Source organism: Chanos chanos, chromosome 13 (assembly GCF_902362185.1).
Source record: "Chanos chanos chromosome 13, fChaCha1.1, whole genome shotgun sequence".
Classification (NCBI taxonomy): Eukaryota; Metazoa; Chordata; class Actinopteri; order Gonorynchiformes; family Chanidae; genus Chanos; species Chanos chanos.
Genome location: NC_044507.1, coordinates 9,308,134 through 9,329,926, shown reverse-complemented (window position 1 = coordinate 9,329,926; position 21,793 = coordinate 9,308,134). Strand labels below are relative to the sequence as shown.

At 40.4% G+C, this 21,793-nt stretch overlaps 1 protein-coding gene across 1 annotated transcript in view; it reads left to right on the top strand.

Moving 5' to 3' along the window:
- The window catches only part of brsk2a (BR serine/threonine kinase 2a), a 131,109-nt gene that overhangs the window by 96,692 nt on the left and 12,624 nt on the right, over positions 1-21,793 (top strand). Inside the window, exons 5-13 of the mRNA XM_030790150.1 lie at positions 3,305-3,421; positions 8,712-8,745; positions 8,830-8,898; positions 9,858-10,004; positions 13,354-13,385; positions 14,217-14,381; positions 15,105-15,202; positions 16,305-16,455; positions 21,438-21,498. Coding sequence (XP_030646010.1) covers positions 3,305-3,421; positions 8,712-8,745; positions 8,830-8,898; positions 9,858-10,004; positions 13,354-13,385; positions 14,217-14,381; positions 15,105-15,202; positions 16,305-16,455; positions 21,438-21,498 — 874 coding nt within the window. The remainder of the gene's footprint in view (positions 1-3,304; positions 3,422-8,711; positions 8,746-8,829; positions 8,899-9,857; positions 10,005-13,353; positions 13,386-14,216; positions 14,382-15,104; positions 15,203-16,304; positions 16,456-21,437; positions 21,499-21,793) is intronic.

The following is a 21,793-nucleotide window of genomic DNA, read 5'->3' as shown; positions in this document are numbered from 1 at the left end:
ACCACACAGATAGAGTTTATGGACAATCATCATCAACTACTGTCTAGCTGTTCATTTTTGGGTGCTCAGTTTTTAGTCTTCAGCACGCATTGAAATGAGTGTATATAAATGGAGTTTGCATGCCGAATCTCCAAAAGAGCCACCCACAAAACAGGTTAATGAAGATTTACAACAGAAACAAGAAATAGTTCCCAGAATTTCTCCTCAGAGGTCTAGTATATTCATTGTCACTGTATCTGTAAATGTGCAGGGTTTAATGACTTATCTGACAATTAAAATGCTTAATATTGTTGCTTTATTTGGAAAGCATTATCTTGCTTTTTCCAAAGTGCATCATAATCCTCAATCACTAATGAAGGTCTGGTGTGTTCCTCATTAGGGGTAATGACAAACAAACATGTCTAGCAGCTCAAGAGGAGGAGACCGTACTCCTCCTCTCTTGAACTATGGTGGTCTGACTCAAGTGTGATTAGCTTATATTTAAATTAAATGCCAACCTTTGTCAATTAATTTCATATATTTTTATCTTCAAGATGGGAAATGGTACACACATGAAACCCAGAGTCATTGTAATTCAAGTACATCTCATAGATGCATTTTAACCATTTAGTCATATTTGTCTTCCGTCCCCACTGATAAAATAATCCAGTTATTCACCGTTTGCTCTTAGACTATCATTTTTTATGTAAAGCTGACCATCATAAAAATAGGATATTGTGTAGCAAAATAAGTAGAAATAGGGCTCAGAAACTTGAAAGTACAGCTATTGTGTAAATTATACTTAAATGGTGCATTAGCACAAATGAAAGAAAATAAGTGGACAAGAAGAAGAAGAAACTTTATCATAATTGCCCTCCAGCAAATGTAGCAGACAATTAACCTTGCTAATGTATTAGTATGTGCTGCTTGTTGGCTTAATGTGTTTAGATAATAGAGTGTTTTGGAAGGCTTGTTCGGGCTGTAATTGGGTCAATGGGTACTCTGGAGTTTGAGGGGAAAATGAGTAAGACTTTGAAAATGGATGGTGTTGGATGGTGTACATAATGGCAGCAGAAATACTCCATTTCATCTGCTCTCAGCATATGTTGGTACTAAGAATGATGCATCGCCATCAACAACCTTATAAATGTCAGCGAGATGATGGATACTGAGTGTTATACGTTGTAATATCATCAAGATTGAAAACTTGAACAAGTCTGTTTTCTTAATATATGAAGAACTACAATTATAGGAAAACTTGAGCTCCATGTGAAAACATGGAGAAGGTTCTCTTCTCTCTCTGACCAGCGATATTATTATGATACTATTTACTGGAAAGGCTCTTCATTGAAATGAACACACCAGTAATGTTATATGTGGTTATGTGCGTGTGATGGAGATGCCTTTGTGGGCTACGGATAACAGCCTATGAACACACACATACACTTACAAATACCCCTTACAGGTGCCATTGCAGCGACTACATGTATGATGATGTTGCTTACTAGTTTATCAGTTATGAGAGAAAACAAGCTCTGTACCAGTTTCCCTCACTATAAAAATATACTAAGACATGACTGTTGGTTTAACACTGTACTGTTTTAATGTTTTATCGGCTACTTATCTGGGAACAAAGCAAAAATGTTTACTGTCTGTAGCATTCGCTTGCACTCCCTCTTTGATGTATCATTGGCTGGTCACAGTACTTCTGCATTGTTGCAGAGCTGGGGTCCAAACAGAACCGCTGTCTGTATCATTGCCTTTAAGTTCCCGGTTTCTGCTTTAGATGCCCGCGTTGGATTGGGCAGTGCTATAATTTTGTTGTCAATAAATGATGAACGATAAATAATAAATTATTTGTTATGACATGCGTTGCACGTATTACTTTTGCGATGTTTGTATATGTTTATTATATTATATGAATAGAGTGATGAGTGTATTATGCATATTTGTCTTTGTTACAACTGTACTGGTTTGGGTTTTGGTGGGTGGGGTAAAGTTGCTGAAAAGTGATGCTTACCACCCAGACAAGAGAGCAGGAGCAGATATGCTGAGGAAAAGAGCCCCCCCCATTTCTCCCTTTTTTTCTTTTCTTTTCTTTTCTTTTCTTTTCTTTTTTTTTTTGGTATGTGCCCTTTGTCACTTTTTGAGAGCACCTAAACGAACGCTGTTGCACAAATGTGTTAGCTGTGACTGTGTCATCTGTTATGGAAGTGTTGAGCCCAGCTATCTGAGCCTGCCTCCATCACAGTGCTGTATTGCCTTTCTATTGTTTATTAAACTAGGGACCAGGGGCACTCAAATGAAACCAAGGCATAACTTAGCCAAGTGTACCCATAACTGCTGACCAAGATATCAACACACAAGGCTTCCTGTTTGACAGAGATTACAGTAGCTGAGGCATTTTAATGTGCCAGACATAGTTTAAAGAGCTATTACAGATGTCTGTTGCCTTTACAGCTAATAAACCCCACAGCTGTAATTTGTCTCTTTTATGCTGTTGAAAAATAAATCTTCCTGGGCCAGTTTATGGCGTTCTCTGAAGATTTGAGTCCATAATTCTTTTGTTTTTGCTGCATTCAGAATTCTGCCGTCTCTAGACACAAAGCGCGTGATGTATTGCCTCTTGCTCCCTTGCTGTAAACTGTGATATAAAATTAATAAGGAAAGAACATGAAACTGATTTTGATATGCAAGTTTGGAGTGAGATAGTATGTGCAACACTGAGATAGTATGTACAACACCGGATTTCTATCTCCTTGGGTCATGCTGAAATCGTCTGAGCTCCAAAACCCAGATTCTTAGCACTGCAGGCATTCGTCACCTTCACTCTGCGAGCTGTGTAAAAAGGCAATCCCATGGCGAATACTTATGTAAGGGGCATGAGAAAATTGAAACTCTTAATTAACAGGTTCACTAGAAACACTGTTGATGCATGCATCCGCGGAGATCAGCTGTCAGCTGACTTTGCATGTCTTTTTTTTTTTTTTTTTGAAACACATGGAGCTGTTGTTGTTGACATAAGCAGATAAACATACAGGGATGGTAATTAATTCGCTCTCAGAAAAGTCCCTCATACAACTTGATCTCTTGTTGAAATAGCTGCGTAGAGTGAATCCTTCTGGAAAATTGAAAATAAAATATTCTGTCAATGATTAGCTGATGATATTTCACCGAGCTGTACGGTTCCCTTCGGAAGTTACAAGTCATAAAGGATTAATGCTGTTTTGCTTAATAGTATTTCATCTCTTAGGTCTGTTTTTCGTCTGTTTTCCTCTATAGCTCTAACTTTCTTTTCTCTCTTCTGACACGCTCCCTCACACAGCCACAGGGACCTGAAGCCAGAGAACCTGTTGCTGGATGAGAAGAACAATATTAGGATAGCAGACTTTGGCATGGCTTCCCTCCAGGTCGGCGACAGTCTACTGGAAACTAGCTGTGGGTAAGTTGGACCAACCGCTGCTTCTGAGCTGAAGTTTGGTAGTCATCAGGATAATGGCAGTGGTCAACAGAGATCACACCGGGGTGCTTTTGTCTACAGTATACTCAGTTATTAATGTTAGACTCAGTGCTATGAGACACACACATCTCCTACTTAAGAGAGGTCTACTGAAGGGTGTGACTGAGTGCACTATGACAGAGGAGCACAGAAGAGAGGTGCTTGCTTGGAGCACAATGTCAACTCAGTCTTATGGATATGAGCGCTATTGGAAAAGGACCGTATCTTTTATTTTATTGGTGTTGCATTTTTATTTGTGTTTTGCTTTGCATTTGGCTCATAAATTTCTGGATCAAAAGAGTCTGCAGCTACACATCATTTACACTTTCATTGTCACAATTTGCTGTTTGGTGCCAAAGAAAAGATTTTTTTCTCTATTACTATCGGCAAAAGCTCAGTGTTGATTTCATACTGAGGTTCATTTAGTGTCTGTTTTTTTTGCTATGTTGTATGCTGTCTCTCTCTGTTTCTCTCTCTCTCTCTCTCTCTCTCTCTGTCTCTCTGTCACACACACACACACACACACACACACACACACACACACAGATCTCCAAAGCAATAAACCAGAAAGAGCCAAGACTCATTACTCACACAGAGCCAAGGGCACAAACTGTGCCCAGAGCTGCCGTACACTCAGGAGGAGGATAAACCTTGAATTGCACCACGCGCTATTACACTTTGGGTTACTGCATGGAGAATAAAACCCTATTCTGTATACTTCCTTTAAACGAGGTTAGTGATCATGAAAGCCAAGTGCCTCCTTATCCCTTCTGTTTGTGAGGGGTCAGCGGGTGTGTGAGAGTCAGACCAGAGATGGCTGGATGTGCTTGTTTGAAAACACTCTGCCTCTGTCCCTGTGGAACAACAGTGAAACAAAGGGCTGCCGTGATTAAGCTCTCTATCAGAGCAGATGGAAAACGTACTGACAAACCGAATCCACAAACCACATTCAAATTTTTGTCAAAGGACATCTCTCAAGTCAAGAATGTTCAGTGTACTATGAACTATTAGATTGGATTTAAGTTGATTCCTTTGTAATGACTTACTAGTCGCTCATAGTGAAAGTGTATCTAAAATATGAAGTTGTTGAAAAGTGAATAGCATAGTGCTATGTCTTATAAAGCTTTTATAAGAAGTTTATATCTGCCTCTAAAGAACAGTCACTAGCTACATTGTATGTTTGTGCAGGGTAAATGTCTTTCGGGCTGCCGCGATTGGTCGACATAATCAATGACGTTGACACTGAAAATGCGTCGGCATCAATATTTTAAACCGACATATCTTTTTTTTTTTAATTTTATGAATTTACCCTTTTGATTTCTAAAATACTTCAAATGTTTTTCTTCAATATCACTACGTAATTTCTGCGTGTTTGACGTCAGTTGTTTTTGGCTCCAGTCATTGGTTGGCCCCAGCCAACGCTACGGTTTTAAAAAATCATGGTGGCTGCGTCCGACTCGGTTGCGAAAGAGGTTCAGTGTAAAAGTTTCCAAAGACTCTATGCTTCGAAAGTATGGGAGTACTTCAAATAATCACAAAAGGTGGTTTGTACAGTGTTGTTGTTGTTGTTGTTGTTGTTGTTGTTGTTGTTGTTGTTGTTGTTGTTGTTGTTGTTGTTGTTGTCGTCGTCGTCGTCAAAATAAAATGAACTTAAATGAAAAGGTCAACTTATTAATTGTTTAGATTAATCGGTAAAATAGTCAATAGATTAATCAATAGAAAAATAGTCGTTGGTGGCAGTCCTAAATGTCTTGCTTGTGCCAGTGAGATTTGAAGTGAAAGAACTTCACCTTTATGTCTAAATATAAGCACTTTTCTTGTTTCCTAATGCTGGTCCTTAGTTACTGTGTCTCTTTGCTCTGTTTTGTTAAGATTAGCATCATTTGTTAACGCATCATTTTATAAGGTTGCAGGCTACTGATAATCATTGCCTTTTTTCTCATCAGTGTTACGTATTGGTTCCTTATTAAACCTAATGGGACAAGGTCTGGACAAAAAAGATAGAATAAAATAAAGATGTAAAATGTAATGTGGTTTGTACACTTCATCCTCTACCATTTAAAAGGCTCTTTAAAAGTCATGCAGTCATAGTGTCACTGAGGTCAACGCTGACCCCGAGTGCCTTTCAGTCTGAACCTTTTTATTCTCACTGCCTTTCTCTTGGCGATGCCCATTCAACTTGCCCTGATATATCACACACAGGAAGTACATGGCCTGTGTGCCCCACAGGAAGGGAACTTGCCTTTAGCTCTGTGACTCAGTACTGGCAATCAAAATGAATCAGCACACACACCATTATCAGAGGTAATAATGTTCTAGAATGCTCTTTTTAGATCCAGTGAGTAAGTATGTTTGGAGCAATGCCAACAAATTTGTAATTCTCTGTGATGTCCTTGAAGGTTGTCACTTAACAGTTCAATTAAGTGACATCACCCAGACTAATTACAGATAAAGAAAATGACATCATCTAAACTAGTGGAAAGAGAAGAGGGAGAAATCAGCAGTTTCTTTGTCATTCAGTAGCTTTGCTTACAATGTACAGTTCTGCTGGTTTTCTATGACCTTTTATGGAGACCCATTTTCATCTTGTTCAATCATTCAAAGGGATGCATACAATAAGGCTAGTTTGTCATAGCATTCACAGCACTGATAAATTTATCTTAGCAGTATGAACTCTGGATATGAAGTAGTTTACAGAATTTGATGAATAAAAACAGGTCAGGTATGTAGCTTTGCCCCCCCCCCTTTTTTTTTTTGGATTTTCCACTGCTAAACAATCACACCTGCTAATTAAGGTCCAGCAGAAACTCTCAAGAATAGATTCAGGTGTCTTAGAACAAGCTCCAGGAAGGAAATTGCTATCTGTAGAAGAAAGAAAATGTTAATTAGTCCTTCTTTCTAATGGACCTGTTGTTGTAATTATTGAGCCTAACAATATCAGTGCACTACTACACTCAACAACAAATTCGCAAACTTCATATTTAAAGTTTCTCTAGTTGCTTTGTCCTCCAACTAACCCCACTGACTTGTACTAAATTTGGAAGGCTTCCTCGTACAAATGTGTTGCATGTATTTCTTTAATTGTCTTCTATGAATAGGTCACAGACACTCTCATCACAAATTGGAGAGGTCCAATTTTATTAAGAATACCATTGCTGAAGAACTGGTATTATTGGTTTCTAAGACATTAATAAGACTAACTTTCAAACTTGACGGATGACTTTTATTTATTACCAATATGTTTATTTAACTCTTTAAAATAAACATCCATCATTTTACTTCAATTTTAAGTCATATTTTTAGTTATTTGCTCTTTATGATCTCTTGACTCACATGAGGTGATTGAATCAAACATTTTGACTCTTCAATATTAAGTTATAAAAATATGAGAGTAATCTGACCCATGACTATAACTGTGAGTGGACCAGGTTTAGAGAATTTTATTGAACCCTCTGGACTTTTTAGGAATGTTTCCTCCTGTTGCCATTTTCAAGTAAATCTACACTGTTCATCACAGCTGTGCCATAGACGGGGACACCTTGAATATTGAACTTTTGGTGATCATAAATCTAAATTACACTCACATTGATTTGGCATTGGCTTGAGGTTAAAAAATAACTGGGAATCAGTTCTCACGCTCAATAATTGAAAACAAGACTCAGCAAGAACAGCGGTGAGTATTTCGAAAAAATTTAAAGCCTATTAAATCATTTATGTTCCAGTTGGTTCAGTTTTCTTTTTTTTTTTTGGCCACTTTTCACTGTTGTTGTTGTTGTTGTTGTTGCTGATGATGATGATGATGTGTGCAGTAAAAATGAGAGAGGAAATGAGCTCTAGCAAAAACAGTCCTGCAAGGATTGATGCGCTGACACCCTTCACTGCGGGTGGTCTTCTTTCAGTCCCATTTAGTCATAAAGAGAGGGAGAGATTGTGATATTGTTTTAATATATCTTTTTTTTTCCTCCTCTGTGTGTAATTTCTGCTAAGAACTCTACAAACATTAAAAAGTTTTTTTATTATTTTCACAGTGATCTTTTTTTTTCCATCTCGTATCTCCCAAACTTGTTACAGAGTTCAAGCTTAGCTTAAGTTATGATTACTGCGCTTTGTAAATGAAATTCTAAATGTAATAGCAGAATGGGTCGTCAAAGGCATTATGCAGTAACACAATATTATGTGTAATATGACTGACTCAGAATGCCTTGATACTTTGTAAACATGAGATGTTTATTTCAACCGGGAAGAAAAAACTGTTATTCTGAATGATGCTTGGAGTCTTTTTGGGAGTTATTTCAGTCCTGTTCGGTGGAGTGAACGGGGGTTAAGGGTTACTCCACATGTTAGACAGAAACAGAACTTCTGAGGATACAGACCAAGGTCTTTCGCGAGGTAGGGTTAGCAAGTTAGCAATAAAGCTTCGGTAAAAATGCCATCAAAAGTAAGGATTTTCTAGCGGGAGGAAAGGTTAGGAGCATTCCTTGCAGACAATCTTGACTCCTCACATCATGTTTATGTAATTTATTCCGCTAAATAAGCAGTCTCGCTGTATGAAATGCCCTCCAACGTCAAAGTGTTTAAATGTGTTGGACAACAGCAACCAGCTGAAGGCGTTCTCTTTTAAAGAACAGCTGCTCTTTATCATACTGCATCCCATCTTATTGCTCCACTCATACATTGGACTTGACTTGTTTGCCTTTTTCATTTCTTTATTTATTTTAAGTCAGATGTATCACTGAGGTTTTTGTATTGAGCTTGGACGACATGATAGGAAACACACCCATTAAAATTCTTCCCCACAGATTGTTGGCAACTATTCCGTTTTTAAAAGCCTTCAATTGTAAACTTTGTTTACAGGATTTCATTAAGTTTCAGCCTCGTAGGTTAGGATAACACAGAACAGACTAGTGAGAGTCGGGCAGTTGGCCTCTGACGGACAGGGAATCATTATACGGATGTTTGTTTAACTCCCAACCGCCTCTTAGCAACTCAGCGCTCTTGTCAGTGCTCAGTCAAACAACCTTTCTATTGATCTGTGAATGGTAATCAGTGCCACTTGTCATATGTTAGTAGTAGTGCTCGGTGCTGTGGCTATTACAAAAAAAGACCAAAAACAAACAAAACAAAACATAAAGGATCATCGCTCAACTATGTTGTATAATTTATCTTTTTTGTTTGTTTGTTTGTTTTAATTAGTGACCTACTGATGACTCACATTTTTGTCTTTTCTCTGCAGGTCTCCACACTACGCCTGTCCTGAGGTCATTAGGGTTAGTATGCTTTCCCATGTAAACATTTTTTTTGGGGGGGGGCTATGGGGCTGGCATACACTAACCCTGTGTATGTGTCTGCAGGGAGAGAAGTATGATGGACGGAAAGCAGATGTATGGAGCTGTGGAGTCATTCTCTTTGCTCTGCTGGTGGTAAGTGTAGGCTAAATATTCTATATGTTCACACACAGAGAGTCTTATCATTTTCCAGTTCATATAAACACCTATGCAAACATATTTTATATATGTTTGCATATATAAATATGTATACATACATACATATATGTGTGTGTGTGTGTGCGCGCGTGAATGTATACATATACACATACATACACACACACACATATATATATGTATGTATATATTGTGTGTGTGTGTGTGTGTGTATATATATATAGTTAGAGCTTATTCCCCATTATCACTATATGAAATATGAAATATTGACATATTGGTTGGTAGTAATAGCACTAGGAGTGTGCAAAATGAATACTGGTAAATGCCTGCCTTTTGGTTTCTGTTTCTGTGCTGAATTAAGAAAATCCTCACAGACCAATTGGGACTGGAGTTCAAATTGATTTTTCCCCCCTCCATCTACTTTGAATTTCTCTTTGATTTTTTTTTTTTGTTTGTTTTTATTTTTTTACCTCCATATTCTTTTGCCCCTCAAACAAAAGTTATTGTTTTTGTGTACTGTTACAATGATGTAGCTTTGAGTTGTGAACATAGCACTCCTGTCTGAGCCCAGTTGTTTAAAACTCTTTTTTGATTGATTTTATGTGACATCCTCTCCTGTGTAGTTAGAGTCTGCTCAGATCATCAGTTATATTAGCCTGCCTTCACACAGCAGTACGCTTTCATCACACACTCTTTCCTGTTATAGAAAGAGAATGATAAAGCACAGAGGTAGACAAAAACAAGGCTAATTGACATGAAAGCTAGTTCATTTTCTATTTCTTCTGTGTTTCTCTTTTCTTGTTTCTTTCTGCTGAATTCATCTTGCCTCTCTCATTCCCTCCGCTTTAAAACTGAGCCATTACATTCGTCTGGATATGCGAGAGTAGTTTGAGGTTTACATTTTCTTCCAACGTGCTTTCTCCTTGTCCTGTTTCTAGGGAGCCCTGCCGTTTGATGATGACAATTTAAGAAACTTGTTAGAGAAAGTGAAGCTCGGAGTATTTCACATGCCACACTTCATTCCTCCAGACTGCCAGAACCTTCTCCGGGGTATGATTGAGGTGGATGCAGCTAAGAGGCTAACGGTTAGTCCTTCACCTGTTTCATTTGTGGGCATGTGTAGTTTTTTTCTTGGTTTTCTTTTATTTTGTAGTTCATGGTTTTGTTTTGCTGGTTCGGGTTAGGTCATACATACCTTAAAAGCCTCCTTAAAAGAAAAAGAACATTTTGTAATATTTATTTAAAAATGGTTAAAACTGCGTTGAAGTGTTTCTCGGTGTGACTTGAGTTTGACTGCTTCAGCACTTTACAGACCAGCAAAATGTTTGTTTTTGGCTTAGTTAGCCTCTTTTTGTCTAGAACACTGTTCAGTGGAATCATCCTGTCCTTTTCCAGCAATTCCTACAAGTCCAGAACTATGATATGCACATCCACCGTTTCCTTTACTTTGTTGTATCTTTCCCTGTTTCATGTCTTCAAATCACAAGACGCAGAGCTCCCTTGACAAAACAGCTTTGCTATGGATGGGCAGAGATATCAGTATGATGAAGAGAAGGAGAAACAGAGAGAATCTGGAAAAAAAGAGAGTAGTGGAGAGAGGGGAATGTAAATGTATAAAGAAAGAAAGAAAGAAAAAAAAACTGGTCACAGAACAGTCTGTGTGGAGAGGAGAGATACGGTTGGCGGTGGTGGGGTGTCTTTATCTCCTCTCGTGTCCTCCTCAGCCCTGGCCTCTGTGTACTGGTTCACTCATCTAGTGTATGAAGTCTTGCTATTGCCCTCGCGGAAATAATAATATCACATGCCTTTGCCTGGGCTATCCATCAGCGTGTCACTAGGTCCGTGCTTAGACACAGTCAGGAATGGGGGGAAAAAAAAAAGAACGAGAGAGGGGACGTAATCTCTGTTTCAGATGAGTGGTTTTAAAAAACAGCTATTGCATGTGAAGCCCGACATCCATATCTGTGTTGGATGGCCCTGACTGTCTTTGTTTACATTGTCCTAGGAGACACTGAAGGGGATTTTTGAGGACAATCAAAGGTTGAGTTGGAGAGGATAGAGAGTCCTCCACTGTCTCTTTTCCCTCGTTCCCTTGGATGTGTTTGCCATGATTTAGAAAATGACTGTAACCTTATGGAATGTCATGTCAGCCTCGGAGACAGTTTTCCTGGAGTTCAGCTGAAATACTCCCACCATACTAAATAAAAACAAAAAAAAAAACCCAAAACACATCACAAAAAAAAAACAAAAAAAAAACGGATAGAACAGAGCCCCCGGACGATGTTGGTCTTACATCACTGTTCGTCCAAGAACGAATCATCTACTGACTCCGCAGGCAAAGGCATGCGTTTCTATGGATCTGTGGATAAACAGGAGGAGCAGAGTCCAGCCGTAGTTCATTAGCGTTCTTACATCACAGTGTGAAAGCTCTCTGCTGCTCACTGAAGCATTACAGCAGCAGGAGCAAGTGTGTCTCAAACAAAAGTCTAACATAGTGTCAGCATGCAAGCTGTATAGCATTCTTAATGCCTACATTGTCTGTTTCAAGGTGATGTGTCGAGTGTCATGTTCAAATTTAAGTTTATCAACTCGAGCAGAATATCACCCACTCACATATGAAATGCTACAGTTAAGCGGAAGTTAATTTGAAAATATATCAATTAGTTTGTCAAATTAATTAGTTGAACAAAAAAAAAATATATTTTTTTTTTCGTTTTCATTTTACATGCTCTTGTAGGTCTGCACCTCCAGCTCCTGCTGCTTTAAAGAGTAAATCGTGAGAATTGCGGTCATTGAAAGCTTGATCTGTGGGCTGATCAGAGCAGACAGCAGGACAAAAACTGAGCGTGCTCAGTCTCGTTCACCGGTGTGACAGAGCGACACAAACAGACAACAGATTTTTCTTTAAAAAGAACATTCCTGTCGACCCACAATCAATCTAGCAGTGGGCTTTCCCTGCTCTCTGCGTGCTCTCTCTCTCTCTCTCTCGCTCTCGCTCTCTCTCTCTCTCTCTCTCTCTCTCTCCTTCACATTTTCCCCTTTGTCTCTCTCTCTCTCTCTCTCTCTCTCTCTCTCTCTCTCTCTTTCTTTCTTTCTTTTTCTTTCTTTCTCTTCCCTGTAGCAGCTCTCATTGCTTTGTGGCCAGCCTCACGGTTGAGGTGCACTGTGGGATGACATGAGGCTTTAGTCATGTTTATTTTGAGAGCAGCTGTACTCTCTTGATTGATTGATTTGATCCTGCATTTCAAAACGAATCATTCTCTGACAAGGAAGTGGGTGGCCCAAGCAAACAGTGATATTGCTTCAGACCCTCTGGCGCTTCAATAAAGCCATCGTTTTCTATCATCAGTCCGTGTGAGAAATTCCACCGAGAGGGGAAAGCTTTGCCCAGCGTGGCATTTCTGCACTTCTGCTACTACTTCCACTGTCCTGATAGATTGAATCATCCCTGTCTACATTGAAAAAAAAAAAAGTTGGATCATCTTAATATTATGAGGGAAATTGCTTCACAGCATTTTTTGAGAAAACATAACTTTTGGGCTTATGGGAGGATCCTACATGATCCTAAGTTTACTTTACTCTGTGAAGCTCTGACCTGCATTTCTTTTTTTTTTGACAGTGTATGGACAGGTTTAAATGAATGTGTTGTGTCCATCACTTAAACCATCAGTCGTCACTGATGATAACGTCTCAGTGCCTGAGATGGCTGCGTGTTGCGCCATGGTCTCTTCCAAAACTAAACTGGCATCTAAAGACCACATGATGTCCATTGTAAAGTCAGTTAGATTGGCAATATGTCCCATTTAAGCATAAAAGCTAATTACCAAAAGCAGTTAGCATTGATGGTAGCGCTGATTGAATCTTTTCCCCAGCAAAGATGTAGCATATGCAAACAGAGTCACTTTGTTTGCGTTTCTTTTATGTCTTGCCCAGCACAGATAGGGTTTGTGGCATGAGGCTATGTCCTCTGTCCTTTTTGTCTGAATCTGTGTGCTGTTGTGGGAAAACACCCCGTAGCACAGTGTGTGTTGGCAGGAGAGCTGAAATGTGTGTGAGAGAAGATAGCCTCATGAATAATGCTCTGTTTGACCTCTTTAAGGGTAGTTATGCAAATTAGGATTAGCTATATCCACACCCTTTCATCTTGATGCTACCAGTCATTTTTCACTGTCCTCTGATAATGTATTCCATCAAATTTAGACTGATTGGAGTCTCTGTGTCTTGATTGCTTTTTTAAGGTCTTACACTGTATAACACGGTACCTGTTAGAATAAGACTTTTTAGCAGTTCAGTGCACAATCAGAATCTAATTTCTTTTTGTAATTTTCACCACTGAACAATATTTTAATACACGTACTGTCCTTGTCTTCCCTCTCTCTCTCTCTCTCTCTCTCTCTCTCTCTGTCTCTCTCTCTCTCTCTCTTTCTCCCACAGTTAGAGCAGATCCAGAAGCACACATGGTACATGTAAGTACACTCACAATTTCTCTCTCTCTCTCTCTCCCTCTCTCTCTGTGACTAAGGGTCATGTTGATAAGGCTATGAGGAATAGAAACGACACAGTTCCGAGGAAGAGGAACATTGTCAGAGAGAGAAAGATAGGGAAGAGATATGTGTGTTTGTGTCTGCGTGTCTATATGTGTGGTGTGTGGAGGGGTCATGTTGGTGAACAGTACTGCTTTACTCTGTCAGAGAAAGGACAGAGATCCCACAGGCCAGCGGGGTGAAGCTGTCCTCTCACGTACTGCTCGTCTGGCTTCCTCCCGAGAGCTGGGAGATGGTGATCAACCTGAAGTGCTGAGACATGCCGTTCTGTCTTACTGTCTCTCTGAGACCATAGACACAGGGAACAGGCCCTATATCCCCTCCCCAAAGCACCTGGCTCATTAAACCGAATATGGTTATAGATAGGTGAACACAGCGTGGTCCTTTATGACAGATGGCAACACAACAACATCAAAACACAAAAATGTCTGTAGGAAGAATCGTTCCTTTGTTAAAATATGGAGTTTATTTTGTGTTATTTTGGGAGTAGGAAGATTTTACACACTACTCTTGTCCTGGGGACTCACACAGCTGCACCTTTTTTTTTTTTTATCGCGACAACATATGCAAATCCACCTGATTCAAATCATCAACGCATCACTAAGACTCTGATGTTTTAAATTATGTGTGTTAGTACAGAACCATATGGTGGATCCTAGACTGGAATTGGAAAACACTGTCATACAACCATGTTGATAACAAAGGCTTTGACACTTGTGTGTGTGTGTGTGTGTTTTATTGTTTGTTTGTCAGAGGGGGAAAGAACGAGCCAGAACCAGAGCAGCCCGTGCCCAGGAAGGTGGCCATCCGCTCCCTGCCCTCTGCTGAAGACATTGACCCCGACGTACTGGAGAGCATGCATTCGCTGGGCTGCTTCCGTGACAAGAACAAACTAATGAAGGACCTTTTGTCAGACGAGTGAGTGTCCCACGATAGCCCAAACGGACAAAAACACACGGAAGAGGACGGAAGGGTCACGTTCTTAGACATACTGGAAATCCGTTTAAAATATCCTTTTTTTTCTGTTCCTTTGAGCATGTCATTTAAAATTGAAAGAAACCGTTTGTCAAATTGTTGTGATCATGCAGCAGGTTTGGGTTATTCCCCCAGCGAACGCCAGTGCTGTCTCTCAGCGGCACAAGAACTCCTCTCAAGCCTTTTACGTTTCTGTATCGAGAGATCTTGTTTTATTTGAGCTTTACGTTTCTGCACTCAGCTCTACCTCAGAGAGGCTGGTATTACAGCGGAGGGAAGGCCATGGGAAGAGTCTTATGTTAAGCTGCTTCAGTGGAGGGCCCATATATCATGTTAAAAGTAGCACGCTCACCATCTACCGCTCACGCCGTAAGACACCGTCCACGACGCTGAGAAAGGGCTTCAGGGTTTTCTTTCCCGGAATATTGCTTTTTGCCCTCGGGAATTTTCCCTCTCCGCTTTTGTCCATACATCATGCAGGAAATGTCCTTTATCTGTTTATCTTCTCTGCTTCTCTTTATTATTAACCTGGATTTGCTCAAACCCATTCCTTTTTCCACTCTCTGATTGCATTTTGGAGATTTGGGGGTGGGGGGGGGGGGCGGTGCTTGTTGATCGTATGTATTTTTAAGACTAAAAACTGTCGTTTCCATTTGAACTTTCTAGTGAAAATCAGGAAAAGATGATTTATTTCCTCCTGCTTGACCGTAAGGAGAGGTATCCCAGTCACGAGGACCAGAACCTTCCCCCACGCAACGACATCGGTAAGGCTCTCGACATGCTGCTTTTATTTAAATGGCGGTTTGTTTGATAAAGACACCAACAAACCCTGAGGGGAAACGCACTTGAGTTATCTTTGTCTTTGTGACTCGGCTCCATCCTCGTACCTTTGCATGACTCCTTTGCCCTGTTTCATTTCAACTGATGTCGCTAAACCTACACTCCGTGAATGACTCACAGAGACATTATCATGGTCTCTCTAGTGGGGTCATATAAGAACAGTGACAAGGAAAACAAGCTCACACATAAAGGAGGCAATGAGGAGGAATGGGACAGGACCGTTTATTCACGTATAGCCAATACATATTCATTGCAAGGAGTTTGACCAATCAGTAAACATGTATCAATGCATATGGGAATTCATAAGAATCTAGAAATTTCTTAAGAATACTTTTCTACTTCTTTCTGCTTTTTTACTTTAAATTACAGTAACTGTACCCTCTGAGCTCACCTTCTCAATGCATCATTACATGTCATGAATATATATAAACATTTTGTAATGTTTTATAATAAGCTAACAGTAAACTACCAACTCATGAATGTTTTAATGCGACTTATGACTTTACTGCTACTACTCAAACATTATTCATATTTCTAATAAGTTCTGTAATGCAGTTTGACTGTCTCATAACTCATTATTAATACAGATTTGTAAATGATGTGTTTTCGCTATTAATATTTGGGTGGCCCTGATGACTTATGCGTGCACCAATTGGCCACATGCAGCTATAAAGATTTATAGCCACGCTTGCTTCAATACATCACTTTAATTTATTAAGCAGATCTGAGCTGACACGGAAAGCTTACATACTTCCCTCTGCTGGGTATTCTTTTAAATCTGTCACTCAGTGTCAACTTGATCAAAGCCAAATGTCAATGGACTATCAGCCCAGTCGAATACTCAAACGCCAGGAAACCCCAATGGCCTTAAATAACTTAATTGCACAAGGCACAAGCAGTAGTGATCAATCTGTGATCAAATGAGCTGTTGAACAATGCTTTCCGCATGGTTGCTGTGTATTGACTCTGAGCAGAGTTGGTATGCTGCTCTCAGAGGCCCTGATGTCTGGCCCTGTTGTTCCCCAGATCCTCCGCGAAAGCGTGTGGACTCACCCATGCTGAACCGGCACGGGAAGAGGAGGCCGGAGCGCAAGTCCATGGAGGTCTTGAGCGTGACGGACGGCGGTTCCCCTGTGCCCGCGAGACGAGCCATTGACATGACCCAGCATGGACAGAGGTGCAGCAAACACACACACACACACACACGCTCGCGCGTGCACTCACACACACACATACACACACACACACACACACACACACACACACGCTCGCGCGCGCACTCACACACACACACACACACACGCACGCACGCACGCACACACACACACACACGCACACACACACACTCTCTCTCTCTCTCTCTCTCTCTCGCTCTCTCTCCTATTCAGGAGTAATGCAGAGAGCACAAAGCTCCCTGTTCTGTCTTTCTCATTCACTTATCTTTCCCATCTGCTCTTCATCTTTGTTTTGTTAACATTTCTGCACAGTTGTCTCCATCATCCGCCTTATGTTAGATATTTGCTCCATTAAGAGTGAATACCTGCATGGGTAGCCCTGATGGAGCAATGAAACATGTCTCCTGTCATTATACTACTATTACGTTTCTCTGCCGGTTCCATCATTAACGTCTTTATCCACCTGTTAGCCATGGGGTTTGATATGAATGATTGTAGGTTATATTTGGATTGGCCCACATTCGCTACAGCAGTGGTAATCTGCTTCTTGTCATGCTGTTTGGATCAGTAAAGCAGTGTTCCTCCCTCATTAATGGTCCCAGCATGCAGTGTGCTTTGAGCCTCCATAGTGTTTGCAATGAAATGGAACTGAAAAAATCTAATTCAGATCAGTGCGTAGGGCATCTGGAGTGCCAAAAAATAGTCTTTCTGTTTTAACATCAGATGGGACGCATGTTATGCTCATTTTCGTACAATAACAGTATTAATAAAAGATTAATGACAAGCGTTGGAGGCTAGATGAAATATGTTTGGCTTGTATCTAAGTCTCTTGGCTTTGATTCTTAAAATCGTAATCAGACTTTAGGTTGCTAACGGCACACCACACACAGAAACAGGCAGGAATGGGGTTGTTGTTGTTTTTTTTTTCTTTCTTACTTTCTTTCTTATTTTTCTTTTTCATGGGTCAGCAGGAAAGGATGTATTGAAGTACATATAGAGACTGACTTTGTGTTCCCTGTGTCTCCTGCTGCAGTAAAACAGTGTTCAGTAAAAGCTTCGATATCTCAGAGGCCAATCCGAAAGGCAGCAAAGAAGAAAGGTACTTCCTCTCTCTGAGTCTCAGAATCTCTTCAAGCTCAAAGATGCAGTGTTGCTTTTCAGCTCATGGTTTCAAAATAATGCTGATTTACATTTTTTTTTTACAGTGTTTAAGATCATAATCAAGAGAAACCCTTAGTCTATGGATCATTTTCGTTTCCATTTTAAATCATTCTGAAGTTGAAAAACAAACAAACAAACAAACAAACAACAACAAAATTTATATAAATTACTTTGCTGTTGCATTAACTGATAAATTCAGATGTCACCAAACCCTGATCTGTGCAAAACACTCCAGGATGTACTTATCTTCATCATTTTTTTTTTATCTGTTTCTTTTCTCACTTGTCCGTCTGGTTGTGGTCTTCCCTATGCTGTGGTCCTCTTACTGTATCTGTCTGACTGAAGATGAGAGTATTCTCCTGGAGACACAGTCGGGGCCATACTGTTTCATTTCCCAGCTCATTGTCAAAAGTCCATCTCATTACATCTTTCATTTTCACTCCAGTGTAACAATATATCCAATGGCAGAATTGAACATTTGCAGTTGATTCGATGACTAGAAGTTAACCTGGTCCACACAAAGGCAACCGGAGATTTTAGAAAATGATATTCAAAATTGTCACACAAGGCAGCAGCATGCCAAAAGAAAGAGCCGTCGCTTTCTTTCATTGTCTTGTTTGCTTGCTCTTTCTGGTCTAAAAATCACTGATGCCGGCTATCGTTTGGTATCAGTAATGATAACTGCAGTCATATCACAGCTGATCTATTTATTCACTGCGCAGAATCTGAAGAATCTGATATTTGTTTCTCTTGGCTTCTACACTTTGTTTTGAAACGATGACAAAAATGCCTCACTGCATCTTCATTCCGCGGTCGTTCTAGTGATTGTGGGTTTTTGTTTTTTGTTTTTTTTTATGGCTAGCGCATCCCTGTACTTGAAGAAAATAGAGCGCCTCTAGCCGCGCATGCCCTAGCTCTATGACCTTTGGATTGCTTTGCTAATGTTTGACGTGCTGAGTTTTCCAGGGATTACGTCTTCATAATCCTGGGGTGGCGGGTCTGTTTTCTCTTTCCTTTATCCCACTGTTTTTCCCACTGTCAAACGTACACTCTCCTGTTTATTCATCCTTTCCTTTCACGTCCAGCTTTCTCTGAAGAGCGTTGGGTTAAGATGTGGGCTCTTAGCTACATCGCGATTTTAGTGCCGTTTTGTGTGTGCGAGTGCACTGACACGCGTGTTTGTGTGAATGTGTGTATGTTCTGTTCGTGTTTGTGGGGAAAATGCTGTTTTTGTATATTATCTTTCCCCAGCAGCAAACTTTCTTACACTCCAAGACGTTAGATCTGTAGGCTTTGGAAAAGTTAAGATCAGAGAGTGTCAAACTGAAACATGCTTTGAAATGTATTTCTTGACAAGTCAGATCTCTGCCAACAATTGGTCGAAAGGACTGTTGGTTATGGGGAGGAAAAAAAAAAATTGTGGAAGAAAAAAGAAACATTTTTTTCTGTTTGAATGTCCAGTGATCTCTAGTTTATTCTGTGTGGGTTTCAGCGCTTAAGCAAAAAATATTTGCCGTAAAATTGCCAATCAGAAACTTACATCTATTGACACATTATTATTTTGATTCGTTCTGTTTATCAAAGAATTGCATATACCACAGGCCAGGAAAAAGGAGAAAAAACGTGCACAATAGAAAAAAAGAGTAATTTGCAGTTGCTCTAAAACCTCATTTATATTTTTCATTGCTATCTTATGTTTTTATTAAGTTGGTGCTTCTTTTTTAGGTTTTTCTTAGTGCTTTGTTTAATTAACTAACCGTTATCTGGACATTTTCACATTCTGCAAAAGCTTCTCAAAATCTTTTTTTTTTTTTTTTTCCTTTATGTTATTTCTAACAATGCTTTTCAGACATGCGTCTCAGAGATAGGAGTACAAAGACAAGTTTAACAGCCACAACATGTTCTTTCTTTCTCTGGCCCTGCTCTTCTGAATTCTTTGCTTATTTTAAACAGTAAAGATACTTGGGAGATTGTTGACAGAATCTACATTCAGTGTCCACTCCATAAGCACTCCCTGTTGCGGGTGGCCAAATTGCCCCCCCCCCCCCTTTTTTTTAATCCTGTTGTCTGTGTTGTTTTTTGCTTTCCTTTGTTTCATGTTATTCCATGCCCTCCCGGTCTCTCTCTCTCTCTCTCTCTCTCTCTCTCTCCCTCTCTCCCTCTCTCCCTCTCTCTCCTCATTCTGGACTCCACAGTGCTTCCACAAACCCCTGCCAGCACTTTTGGATCCACCTCAGTCACTTCAATTTGTTTCGCAAGCGCATTCCGAGTTAGGCTCCAAAACACAGCTTCTGTGAGAGGAGATTGGAGAGCAGGAGTTTTCCTAAAACAGACAATCCTTAACTCGCAGCGTTATGTCAATCTCTCATACCACCCACACACACACACACACCACTGGTGTTGTGGTGTAAATATAGCTCTGTTTGTGGCTTATCTCTGAAATTGAGTTTATTATGTATCACACGTTCCCTCGTGACTGAAATTCCACCATAAAGAATCAGTATCCAAACCGCACATATCTGACAGAGACCGAATGCGAAGTACATGTAGCAAACAGATGGATGTTTGGTCTGCGTGTGTACGTAATACTCTATATAGCCGTGGGCTGTTCCGTGTTCATATCCATCATTTCCCCTCACATTTTGTTCTGTGTATATCAATGAGCAATGTCGAGTACCGGTACATCACTGCCTGTTCTACCATATATATCTCGGGGCTCTTGAAACCATTTTTAACATCAGTGAGTTTCGTCCTTTGATTAGACACTTCAATCTCAGCCAAGGCAGGTCTTCTCCCACTCCCACACAAATTCACACGTAGACTGCACAGCGTGGGCAGTGTTGTACACCATAAACTGTTTGAGTTTCAGCTCTCTGCATTCTTTTTTTGACTCGTTCGGGCGGCGGCGGCGGCGTCCGTCAATTGGAAAGCGCTGCCACTTTGCTCTCCCGTTCCCTCTTTAAACCCGCAGAGAGCTTCTAAAGTCAAGTCTGACTGATGGTTCGGAGAGACATGTGAAAGGCTTGAGTGTAGCCCTCTGGCTTCAGGGCCACGACACGCAAAGGTCCCTGTGGATGTTTTTGAAGTCCGATCCATTCCCCCCGGGGGCCAAACGGCTCCATCAAACTGTAGGTTTGTCTCAAGTGCTTATGGGTCACAGGGGCCACTGTGCTTGAGCAGCACTGCCTCCATCTCTGAGCGAGAATATGTTAGTGCTATTGTTAGAAAGTGGAGGAAACAGGAAAAGAGAGAGAGAGAGAGACTTCACATAAACAGAACAGCTGGGAGCTGTCTGCACAGACAGCCATCTTGTTTGATGAAGACAGATTGTTGACTGATAAGTCATTTGCTCCTTTTTTGGATTATTGACATGGTGTGCATGTGTCTGCGCTTATCCATTGATAGAAAAGAACAACCAGCACAGCCCTGAGTGATAAATAACTAAAAAGGATTCTAAAATCTATTCTTTAAAATGTCAAAGGCTTTCTTGACTTTATTAATACGTTTCTGCGAATCTCCAACAGTAAATGAGTTAGGATTGAAGTCGGGTCTCAGATGTGATCCCATTAATCATTTTTGACACGACTTTTTAATTTGACATTTTGCAATGTTGACTTGAAAGTTAAATTTCGTCATTTTTCCTCTTTGTCGGTACATCTTGCAAATGCTTTTTATGGCCTTCTCCAACTCCTGCTGCAATCCTAAATTAGAAATATCCCTAACCTTTTTCTTTGGAAAAACCTTTGTCTCTCTGATGATTCTCCCTATCTCTGTCTTTATCTGACTCTAAAACCCTGTGTGTTGGCTCTATGTGCTCCCTCAGGTCGCGGTCCATCAGTGGAGCATCCTCTGGCCTTTCCACCAGCCCTCTCAGCAGCCCACGGGTAAGTGGCCCCTGCTGGCTCAGCCCCTTCTCTCTCACGCCTGCTCCCTCCTGGCAGCCAACCAGCCACTCAGCCACCGTTACCGTTGTCCATCTCATCGGTATTCCTTTTTATGTCATCGAGGCGCGGGGCACACAACACGCTGCCCAGTGACGCAGCATGATGGCTTCTGTTGTAGGTTGAAACGTAAGCTTGGATCAGAGAACAGGGCTTTGTATCTTTCAACAGTCTTTTTTTTTTTATGATACCTGTTATGTAAGTTTATGTAAGCTTTGATTTGCGATTGATTTATGGA